The sequence below is a fragment of the Maylandia zebra genome, linkage group LG9, assembly GCF_041146795.1.
Source record: "Maylandia zebra isolate NMK-2024a linkage group LG9, Mzebra_GT3a, whole genome shotgun sequence".
In the NCBI taxonomy this organism is placed as follows: Eukaryota; Metazoa; Chordata; class Actinopteri; order Cichliformes; family Cichlidae; genus Maylandia; species Maylandia zebra.
Window position 1 is genome coordinate 18,684,135 of NC_135175.1, and position 12,133 is coordinate 18,696,267.

The 12,133-nt window shown below is 39.3% G+C and overlaps 2 protein-coding genes across 5 annotated transcripts in view; one reads left to right on the forward strand and one right to left on the reverse strand.

The window, feature by feature from the left end:
• The window catches only part of sema5a (sema domain, seven thrombospondin repeats (type 1 and type 1-like), transmembrane domain (TM) and short cytoplasmic domain, (semaphorin) 5A), a 167,853-nt gene that overhangs the window by 19,292 nt on the left and 136,428 nt on the right, over window positions 1-12,133 (reverse strand). The gene's annotated exons all lie outside the window — the stretch shown is intronic.
• On the forward strand, window positions 395-8,355 carry LOC112430576 (uncharacterized). Of its 2 annotated transcripts, XM_076888113.1 has the most exons (6): window positions 395-495; window positions 640-816; window positions 2,286-2,354; window positions 2,469-2,517; window positions 7,654-7,746; window positions 8,023-8,355. In XM_076888113.1, exons 2-6 carry the CDS (start codon window positions 677-679, stop codon window positions 8,332-8,334), a joined length of 663 nt encoding a protein of 220 aa, XP_076744228.1. In that variant the 5' UTR covers window positions 395-495; window positions 640-676; the 3' UTR covers window positions 8,335-8,355. The 2 variants fall into 2 exon arrangements, with proteins under 2 accessions (XP_076744228.1, XP_076744227.1); XM_076888112.1 differs by lacking the exons at window positions 395-495; window positions 640-816; window positions 2,286-2,354; window positions 2,469-2,517 and adding exons at window positions 6,084-6,522; window positions 6,682-6,837.

Sequence of the window (12,133 nt, forward strand, 5' to 3'; positions counted from 1 at the left end):
GAACCACACTAACAACCAACCTTGTGCATTTCACAGTGCCCATGCGTGTTTTTGTCTTTTTTTCTGAGGCTTTGATTTTCTGACAAGAAAGCTCTGCATTGAATCATAAGATTTGCAGCTTCTGACTGACAATTTGTCTTTGAATGTACCATCAAGGAGAGTGCTGGCAATTGTCTGTCTCAAAGTGCAACAATAAAACAACTATGACAAGAAGATTAGGGTAACTACAACTTTTCTTCAGTATGCAGGTTTCAGGTTTCACTTTTATACTATGAAAACAATTAACTGAAATAAACACCTTGTTGGAAGGTGAAAAACCTGAAGTCTGTAACTCTATGGCAGACTTTGGAAAACAACCATCCATCCATCCATCCATCCATCCATTCCTTTTAGCTTCTTCAGGATACCAAGGCATTCCCAAGTGAGCTGAGTGTGTCCTGGATCTGTCCTGCAGTGTCCTTCTGGCAGCACATGCCCGAACATCCCACGTAGGAGGTACCCAGAAGATATCCTACACTCAAAAAAATCAACTAGGGCATGTGTTTGATTAACAAAGTAGTAATATGTTTACATCACATGAAGAAATCATTTTTATGCTCATTAAATGATTCATTCTTTTTTGTTGAATATAAATCAAAGAAAACTTTGATGAGTTAAATTCGTTCATGGCAATCCAATGAGAATGAGGTCCATCAAACCAAAGGCTCTGATAGCGTCATGTATTGCGCATGCTCCACGCCCACCGGATGCGGAAAGGTCCGTTGAGAAGTTAACGAGCGCACGTGGAGTTACTTCTTTGGCATACCTGATAGTGAGGTAAGTAATATTTCTTGATATATTTATTTAGGTTAGTGGAGTGAGAGATAAACACTATTAGTTAAAATTTTTTACCTGTGTAGTGTGGAGATTTATATATAGCAGGGAGGTTGTAGACCCAAACATTTTTCAAATGTAAGTCGGTGAATTTAATGTTTTTTTTTAAAACTTAACCGGAGTCGCTAATTGTTGCAACAGAGCAAAAACTGATGAGGTTATTTTGGTAAGTTCGTGTTTTTGTTTCTGTCGACTTTGAATGAGGTTTGTTTCATGGTTATCTGCGTTGGTAGGACTGTTTTTCTTCTCTGGAGTTAGCTAACTTTGAAGAGCGGGAAAGCCGCGTAGAGCCGTAACGTCTTCGCATATAGCTCCATGAATGAAGGGTTACTTTCTGCTTAACCGGAGTTGGTGATTGTTGGTAGTAGTGGTAAGACTGACCGACATGGTTTTGGTGATTTTATGAGTGTTTTATGATGCTCTATCTAAAATTCCTGTTTTTGTCAGTGGAGTTTAGTCGCGGGCAACCGCATTAACTGGATTGATGAAAGGTTTAATTCAACTAAACCAGCGTTTAGGGGAGTTAATAACAAGGAGTAAGATAAAATCTGTCACAATAATTGCATGTGCATTTTCTTTTTTTGTAATATATTCACTTAATTTTTGAATTCAGAATGATTTAGGTGGATAATTGTTTGGGTTATAGTTTCTCTGGTGCTCTGCATTAGGCTGACTAACGGTGCGTTCACACCGAACGCGATAGATGCCCCTAGCTGATCTCGTGCACATTTGCACCTCGAAGCGCGTCCAGCATGAACTGGTCGAGGTTTATATGCAATTTTCACTCGTATGAAGAAGAGATCTGGGAGGAAGTAGTGCCAGACGGTATGTTATTAAAATGGCAGCTGTCAATCTAGCGTTTGAAGAAAGAGTCTCCCTTCTCTATTTGCTGTGGAGAGCAGAGCAGTGCCTAAAGGATGTCCTCACTGTACCTGGGTCCATCAGGTCTTCCACAAGCGTGAGCAGTTTGGTGAGTTTCACCACTTGCTCCAGAAGCTCCGTCTGGATGACGGCCGCTTTCAGCTGTACCACCTTCTGTCCCTTGCCGAGTTTGAGAAGCTGCTGTCCCGCAGATTTTACCAACTCGAGCGGTAGACGTGATAAGCGCGAATGCACAAAATGCACCACACAAACTGCAGTGCGTATTTTACTTCGCGCTTCAAAGGCGTCAGTCGTGTGAAGTAGGCAGAAAAGCGTTTTCTCAATGCAAATCTGCTTCCGAAGTTTAGCTGGACCCCCAGTCGCGCTTCATCGTGCTCCTCCATTGACTTTACATGTAAACCTGAAGCTCTGGTCGCGTCTATCGCGTTCGGTGTGTACGCACCGTAACAGTCTTCACATTTCACAGTATGTAGATATTAACACAAATTTGTCAGAGTAATAACTTTGTTTTAATTAATTTCTCTCCCCAGAAATACATCACAAAATAAAGCCACATTCCCATGCTCTGAGATTCTTATGCACCTCCTCAACAATACATGGTAAGTTCATGTTTGCCTTATTATTATTATTATGTTATTTATTTATTTTTTTTGGATGATGCAGAAGTTTAATCTCCTTGACGTTTTCTAATGCATATTTCATTTTTTTATCAGTGACGTGTATGTGGCAGTGCAAGCATTGTGTTACCAGAGAGAGCAGCAGGTACAAATTACTTCAACATTATAAACTACATCATCATTACGGAATAGGTCAACATTATCTGTGCATATATGTTAATTGTCCGTGCACATTTAAGACTTGGAGTGGACTGAACACTCATGTCTATAAAGCTCATTCATCTCAGTTTACACAGACAGCTTCAAGTTCAGTAACTTTTAAATGTGAGTTATGTGACTGCAGTGACGTCTTCTCTGAGAGAGATTTTTTTGTCCATATTGGAACACATCTGCGAAGTAACGAGACAGTTAGTTGTGTGTTTCTTGGTTGCCCTTTCAAGACAAATATTTACAATACATTTTATACACACAAAAAGAGGAAGCATCATCCACACACACTTAAAGATTTTAAAGCCAGTGTAGTTACACGTGTGGACCCAGTTCAAGTGATAGAGTCCTCTGATAATGTAAGGGCTAGCTGTTCTGAAGATGTATCCTATGGTGAATTTGAAAGTGAGTCAGTGACAGAATGTGATAATAGTGCTGTTGAAAATCAGCCCGAACTAACTGAACGGAAATTAGCAGTAATATTGTTGAAATTGGAACACATATTTCATGTTCCAGCAAAAGGATTAGATGAGTTCTTAGAGGAGTTAGTTTTTCTGTTGAGTTCAGCTAGTGTACCTCTGACAAAACGTACAATTACAGAAATTTTTAAGAGCCATAACCTCCATATTAGTCAGGCTGTTATTGAAGAGCTTGCAAATTCTGTATGTGTTTCTAACCCTGTGGCTAAAATATTGGGAAAGTGTGGCCCTCTTGCCACTCCTTATAAAAGAAAACTATACTACATACAAAATTTTAGGGTTGTAGAGCCTGTTGAGTATTTTTTATCGATAGACCAAAGGAAGTCATTTCAGTACATCCCTTTATTACAGTTATTGCAGGAAATATTGAGTCACAATAAATTGCTGGATAGAGTGATTGAAGAACAAATAGCTCAAGAAAATAGAGAGAATCTGAATGGTGATCAGAGGGTTTACAGAGCTTTTCGAGATGGGGAGCATTATAAAAGAAATAGCTTTCTAGATGGTGAGAAGTTGAGAATTTCTATTAACCTTTATATTGATGATTTTGAGGTTTGTAATCCTCTTGGGACCTCACGGAAAAAGCACAAGCTTTGTGGTGTATATTGGGTCTTGGGCAATTTACCACCTGGTTCTCATTCAGCCCTTTCATCCATTTATTTGGCAATCCTTTGCAAGAGTGAAGATTTGAGGACATTTGGGTTTGAAAAAGTCTTTGATCCACTTTTGAGAGATCTGGTAACTTTGGAGCAACATGGTGTGTTCATCAGTCAGTTGAACGAGTGTATTAAAGGAACTGTGAGCTGCGTCATAGCTGACAACCTAGGAGCCCATGGGCTGGCAGGTTTTGTGGAAAGTTTTTCTGCTGAATACATATGCAGATTCTGTACAGCTAAAAAATCTGAAATAAAGTCAGTGACTGCTGGTGATTTTGAGCATAGAACACCGGAACTTCATGAATTCCATTTGAAGCGTGCACAAGAAACAGCAAGTGCTTGTTGTGGAGTTAAGCGAGATTGTATTTTGAGTAAGAATCTGAGCCATTTTCATGTCACTGCAGGCTACCCTCCAGATGTAGCACATGATCTGCTAGAGGGCATAATACCAGTGGAGCTTGCGCATTGTTTTTCTTTTTTAATCTCTAAAAAGTATTTCACCTTAGAAAAACTTAACAACTTGATCCAAAATTTTGAGTATAAATGGGCAGATAAAACCAACCGGCCTCATGCAATTCCCCAGACTTTCTCATTAAAAAAAAATATTGGTGGAAATGCACATGAAAATTGGTCTCTGCTTCGTTTGTTGCCTCTAATTATTGGTCCACTTGTTCCAGAGGATGAACCTGCATGGCATATTGTTTTGGATCTGAAGGACATTGTGGAGCTTGTTGTAGCCCCTGTCCAGTCTGATGAGTCGATTTCCTACCTTGAGTGTAAAATCAGTGAACATCGCCAGAGATACCAAGAACTTTTTCCAAACAACAGTCTTCTCCCTAAACATCATTATTTGGAGCACTACCCTGCTCTGATTCGGCATTTTGGGCCTCTTGTCCACAAATGGACAATGAGATTTGAGGCGAAACATAGTTTTTTTTAAACAAATTGCTCGCCATACAAACTGTTTTAAGAACATACCTGTTACACTTGCCAAAAAACATCAGCTCGTGATTGCCTCTGACTTGCACTCTTCTGACCATAAGACACCTTTAATGGTAAATGTTGGCTCATCAGTACCAATTGATGTTCTGAAAAGTGATATCGCAGTAGCTATAAAGCAAAGATTACCAGATGAAACTGATGTCCATATTACAAAAAGCGTGTCATACAATGGCATGAACTACAGCACAGGAATGATAGTTGTTCATGGGCAAATATTTGGTTTGCCAGAGTTTGCAGAAATTCTGCAGATTTTTATTTTGCATGGCAGAATATACTTTTTTGTAAAAAAGTTCTCTGCTTGGTATCAAGAGCACTTCAGAGCTTTTGAGCTTGACATGTCACATGCGAGAGAGGTGTCTCTGATTGAGCATGGGGAATTACTCGATGACTACCCGTTAGCTGCCTATTCAGTGGGAGGCCTGCGTCTGGTTACTCTGAAGAGACACACTAACTTGCAGGGTAAACAGGAGTGATGTTTGTAAGTATTTTCCCCCTATATCACCTGGCACAGTAAATAATACATCATACTTTGCAGACCAATTGCTACTTAATTTATTGAGAGTAGATTTCTTTTAAGCATCTTATGCAAGAATTGTCATTAATTAGAAGAATGCAAGACAAATCTGGAAAATGCACTATTCACTTCTCCAGTAAAAAAATTCCTCGAGGCCAAGGTGACATCATCAAATTATCGTTGACATTAGAATTTGTTACACACACTCGCACAATAGTCAATGAGTACATCTTTATTAATTTTTTAAATATTTGATATTTGTCCAGGTCAGCATGATGCCCCAGCCCATAAGACTGAGGATCATTCTCGGAGAAGATGATGCCAGGAAACTAATTTTACCAGCTGGGATATCAGACTCCATTGAGGAATTGTGTCAGGAAATAAAGACAAATTTTGGAGTGCAACAGGATTTTTGTCTTCAATATCAAGATCCTGATTTCGGAAATGATTTTGTAAATCTGACTGCGATCTCTGAAATTAATGATAAAGCAACTTTAAAGGTTGTATACTTGGATAGTGTGCAGTTGCAAAGTTTTACAGAAGATGGAGTGACATGTCAACCAGTGCGAAGTCCAACACATTCCTTTTCAAGGTCTTCAGACACAGACAATACAAGGCCCGTTTCATCGTCAGGTTCATCACCGTCTACAAGACTGTCAGTGTGGCCAAGTGTCTTCACAGTCCCTCGTTTCAGCTATGAGGCTGAACTGCAACTTGAAAAGGCCAATGCTGAGTTCATTGCTGGTGGAACTCATTTGACCCCCTCACCAAAACTGAAATCCCACCTTTTAGAAAGGCTTCCTGAAGAAATAATAAAATTTAAAGTCTATCCAACTGACAATGACCTGAATGAAGTTGCAGAAGCCCTTGTCAAACAGCATCCTTGTCTGAGGGAGCAGGGATCCTTTAATGGCTGTTATGGTTGGAAAATTAGCCTCAAGTATAAAATGGCCAATGTCCGGACCAAACTAAGAGGCCTGGGCTGTGCTGAGGTGTTGGTAAATTCACTAAAGAACAAGGCCCAAGACAAAAGTAAGGCAGCATTGAATGTGAAAAAGCCTAGAAGAGCAGAAGTCAATTACTGTCCGCAGTATCCAAAAGGAGAAACCACTGACAGCCTGGAAAAAGAGAGAATTGCACTGCTTTCAGAGGTTCAGAAGAGAAACAATGACAATATAGTGACAATGAAAATGCAGAAGACTTTTTCGTACAGAAGGCAAGAAGTTATTCAAGGACAGCCCTTTATTGCAGATTTTAAAAGCAGATGGCCAGCTCTGTTCACCGAGAAAGAGGTGCATGTCCTATATGTCTAACTTTTAGAGTGTGTTTATGGTTGACCAGTTATTTCTTGCTTCACTAATATTGACATAACATAGTGATAAAACAGCTAATAATTCCTGGTATGTCCTTCCTCTGGTGCATATTATAAGTGCATTGTTCATGTTTTTCAGATTGACAAGGAATTCCTGCGCATATCGACAGTACCGCTGCTATCTAGATTCTTTTATGAGCTAGACTTGTACACTCCACGCATGATGGAGCTCTTTCGAGGCAAAGGTGGGGTGGCTGGCAGAAAAATGAGACACATCATGGTGGCCATCTCCAAGGTGGGTTAGATCTGTGCTTAAGAACTTTTTATGCCCATAATCTGGCAATTTTATGAGCAAAGATATCTATACATATGGTAGGCAAAAGTCCTAAGAGGTTTTCATATTTTATACAAATTATATAAGCATCAGTCTTATATTAATAAGTAATTGATAAAATCGTATGGTTAATTTTGATCAAAATGGGGAAAAAACCCCCCAAAAAAACATTAGTGTTGCCTCATTTTGTGTCTGATTTGGTTTAGACAGATGTTTTGAGGTGGCTGTAGCTCAGGTGGTAGAGCAGGTCAGCTACTAATCAGAAGCTTGGCGGGTTGGTCCCAAGCTCCTCCAGTGTGCATGCCAAATATCCTTGGGTAAGATACTAACCCCAAGTTGCTCACCGATGCATTCATCGGAGTGTGAATGTGTATGAATGTTAGACAGTAAGCACTAAACCCGGTGGCGCCAGTGTTCGACAGCCTCGACCTCTGTCAGTGCGCCCCAGGGTGGCTGTGGCTACAATGTAGCTTACCATCACCAGTGTGTGAATGTGTGTGTGAATGGGTGGATGACTGGATATGTAAAGCGCTTTGGGGTCCTTAGGGACTAGTAAAGTGCTATATAAATACAGGCCATTTAAACAGTTTAGAAAAAGTGATTGGGTGAATGAATTGTTGTATAAAGGCAGCTTTGAGTGCTCTGAGTAGAAAAACGCTATATAAGAACCAGTCTATTTACCATGTGGCCTTTTGGACTCTTCCAAACTAAGTATTCCTTTTTCAAACTGCTGCCTAAAAGTTAAATATTGTCATTATGGATTCCCTTTTTTCTTAGGATGACACAATACATACAAGACGAGCATGCATCCTGAAGTCCTTGTGTGTCTACCTGAATGAAGACCATGAGAAACTTGTGAAGGAATATACGGTCAGTTATATTCACAAGTTGTTCTGTGTTATGTAATTTGCTCCAGGAGTTATGGGTAATTTCGATATATGAAATGGTAAAATGTGACACCACGTGTGAATAAAAGATATTGCAATTGGTCCTTGTTTTGTTTCATGTCACATTTCTGAGGTGTGAAACCAGAGACATAGAATTTAGTAAATATATCAGCATATTCACACTGATTGCTGAATTCCTTTTTTTTTTTTTTTTCATATGTAGACTCAAACAAATGTATTATTATATTTTACGTCACAGAACACTGAGGCCAACACTGAAGCCATGGAACAAACTGTGATGGGAGTGTATGTCATACATCAGGAGGGTGCGGAGCCTGGAGATGACCCAGAGAACATCGGTGTCCTGATTGAAGGCGTGGAGGTTCTCACTGGTTTGAGGAGCATTGCAATTGCTTGTGCTCTGTTATTTGGACTGATATACTGTCTGAACCTAAGCTACCCACCGGAGCTCAAATGCACTTTTGAAGTCTTGCAAAAGATTATCATGAAGCTGGATGGACAGAGGTTGTCATCCAAGGCACAGTTCCTAAAAAACAAGCTAATGGGGTGAATGAGCTTGAAACGGACTCATGCAAGCCAGATATTTTTTTTTTTCAAGGTTTCTGCAATGCAAATATGTGTTTACTGTTTAAAATTGTAAGTTATAAAATGTTCATATAAACTATGTGGTTTGCTCTGTGGCTATTACACAAAGATTGTTCGTCCATAACTTAAAGTCTTATACACTTGAAGTGTAAACACTGATTTTTGCCAGATGGCAATTGTTACAAAGGCAAATGCACACTGGTTTTCACAAATTGTTTGAGTGGAGCAGTTATACTCAAAATTGAATGTTTTCTCCACACGTTAAATAGCATAAAGTCACTATTAATGGATACAGCCTGATTAAATGGAGGACTAATGTATGCAAGCAACATAGTAATGTTGTAATATTATAGTAATGTTGAATGTTATGTCTGAGCTTTAAATTGTGTTAAAATTCATATTGTTGTTTGCAATGCATATTTTACTACATTTTACGAAAGTTGCTTTGGGGATAATATTTTTTGTCTGCAAACTATTCAACAGACTTATTTCATTTTTATTATTAGGGTTAGGGTTATTTTATTGTATTTTTTTCTTTCAGTCAGCATGTCTTGATCTGGAAGTTCTGTGGTCTTGGTATGAGATCGTTAAAGGGGAGAAAGCTAGGCTGAACTGGGATCCTGCCAACTGTTTTAAGAATGTTCAAGCAAAATAAAAGATGGTTTTGCAAGTTATCATTTATGTATGTTTCATTAATTTAATTAAAAGTAATGTTTACATAAGCAATACAAACACTAACTGAAACATGATTGGTGTAAGTACTACAGACATAAATTACATTTGTTCATTCAACAAGATTAACATTGGTGTAACAAACAAATATTTTACTAGTTCATGTAACAAGACTGACTTTTGATGTGCCAAAGTGTTTAAACAATATAACATGAATTTAAATTAATTTAATTAGACTAACTTGGTACAAACATGTTAACTGAATAAAAATCAAATTAACTGAATGTTAATGTTTAAATTATGTTACACTTACAAACATATTTAGTGTTGAAACAACACAATCAAGATGGATTGATTTAACATGATTTGTTTAGATGGAATATAGGTGGCAAGATGAAATTAAGTTCATCCAATGAATTATTTTTTTGAGTGTAGTTCCTCCTGAGTAATTGAGCTCCTCAAATTATCTCTAAGATCGAACCCAGACAACTTATTTCCATCATGTGTATCAGCAAGCTCATTCTTTTGGCCACCAAAACAAAAAGGTACAGCATCAAAATCACAGAAGACGCCACACCAATCCATTTCCCTAGACCTCAAGATACTAAAACTCCTCCACATGGGTCAGCAACTCACTCCTGATCCATTCCTTTTCCAACTAAGAGCCATGGTTTCAGACTTGGAGGTGCAAATGTACGTCCCAACCCTTTCAAATTCAGCTGCAAAACACAAGCAAGCTGGAGGTCGTGGCTTGTTGAAGCCAAAAGACCCACGGGACTTGCAAAAAGTAGAGAAGAAATCCTGAGATAAACTGTCCTCCATGCTCCAAGTATAAGTGACTGCAGGCAGCCCTGTGTCCAACACACACCGGGACATATATGAAATATACATCTTATACATAATTTACCTTTTTATGTTCTATATAAATCGTCTACTGACGAACATAGTCTCACAGTTGGTGTTCTAGCTCTCTTGACCAGATTTCTGTTTTGAATACAGCAGAAGGAGCACATATGAGGAAAAGAAACTCAAGGCCAGCTCTTTCCATTTATCACTCCTGCCAAATACAATCACGAGAAACACAAATGTTCAGCTGGTTCTGCTGGCTGTTCTGGTGGACATCAAGCACATGGTTGTTGTATTTTAAAAAACTAAAAACACAGCCAATGCAACTCTCTATGATGGCCAACAAACAGTGTAAGAGGAAACTTATTTCTTTACCTGCACTGAGGAAACTTGCTACCATCAAAGAAAGATCCTTCTCCCTGATAATTTGCCTGGCTTTCTGAGGTAGCAGTCAGACCAGATAAAAAAAAAAGGGAAATAAAGCTGAAAGTGAATCAATGTCAGAGAACACCGGCAAAGAAAAGCCCATCACTGAGCCTGAATGTGAGCACCCAAAAACTTTTCTTTTGTTGTTAAGCTTTATTGTTGAAAACTGTTTAGACGGCATTGTCAAAACCTTCGGGTACGATGTTTTTAAGAGCTTAGAGCCATGATTTCATGCAGACATGTTGTAGTGGCTTTCTGCCAAAAAGTAAAAAAAAGTGATTTTTAAAAAAAGAAATTCTGACAGGTGGTGTTTTTTTTAACCGCTTACTCTGGCTTCCTAATTTTGTTGACTCTAAATCACAAAAATTTGTGCCGCTCTGTAAAGCGCTGGGGCCGAAGGTGAAACAGGCAGCGTGTCACTGGCATCCCAATCTTACCCTGCAAATTTGGTGTCAAGTTAATTCCAATTAGGTTATGAACTTCATCTGACAGCAATCTGGAGGAGGGCACGGGTTACGTGCTTAGGTGAGGCATGACTGACAGGCGTACAGGGCGGGATCTTGCAACTAAGGCGACATCACTTAAAAAGTACACGGGAGCGTCACAATTTAAGCCATTCGCTGCCGTAGAGACACACGATGCAAATGAAGAGCCTCTTCCTTAAATGGATCAACTTATTACAGAAAATGAACACAGTACTCCACAATGACAAGCAACACAGGCCTTTGGAGGGGTTTTCGTATTTACATACCTCATTTACATAAGCATTCAAACCCTTCACTTAGTGAATGGTTAAAACATCTTTGGCAGCAATAACATCCTCAAGTTTTCTTGGGAGTGATACTACACACTTGGAACAGAAAGTTTCTCTCATTCTTCTTGGCAGAATCATTCAAGCCTGTCCCTGCTGAATGGGGAGTGTTGGTGCACAGCCAATTTCAGGTCTCTCTAGAAGTGCACCATTGAGTTCTGGTCCAGATTCTGACTGGCCGAATCAACAATATTTTCCGATGATGCTCCCGAGTTTCCGCATGGTTTTAGGCTGTTGGGTATTTAGAATGTAAACTTTTGCTTGGTTTTTATCTTTTTTTGCATCCATTTTTCCATCTGACTAGTCTCCCAGTCACTGTTACAGATTCCCACAGCATGATGCTGCCACTATTGAGCTGGTACTAATGAAGTGATGACAAGAGCATAGTTTTCGCTACACATGGAATCGCGGCGGAACAGTTAAATCCTTCTTTAATCAGAGCAGAGGATCTTGCTTCGCATGGTTTGAGAGCTGCCTTTTGGTAAACCCCAGCAGGTTTTCACATGCCTTTTAGTGTGGAATGGCTTCTGTCTGCCGACTCTACATGAAGGTCTGATTGGAGTAGTGCTATAAGGTTCTTGCACGCCAACAAAGGAACTCCGCCCATTAAGTCGGACGTCAATAGCCATTGCTGGGACTAAACTCTTCTTCAATTCCCAAACTCATACAAACACTGTGGTATCAAAAATGACCCAAATTCTTCTATCTTTAATAAAATAAAATGATCAGTGTGGCTGCTCTCTCAGTCAACAGAACACCTATGATGATTCATCCACAACACGAGGTTAGACATTAATGTGCTGCGTGGTTTTGATTACTCGCTATTAAAAATTCCTGATGCTCAGCTTTGTGTACCGATTCAAATCTCAGTTAGCCTCAGAGGGATTCTTTTCAGAAGCATTCAAATATTTGCTGTTTGGCAAACCACGAGTCCATAACCTATAGATACACCGTAAGATTTTGAAAAACTGAGTTTAAAGATGCGATGCACGTAAACGGTGCTAATAAG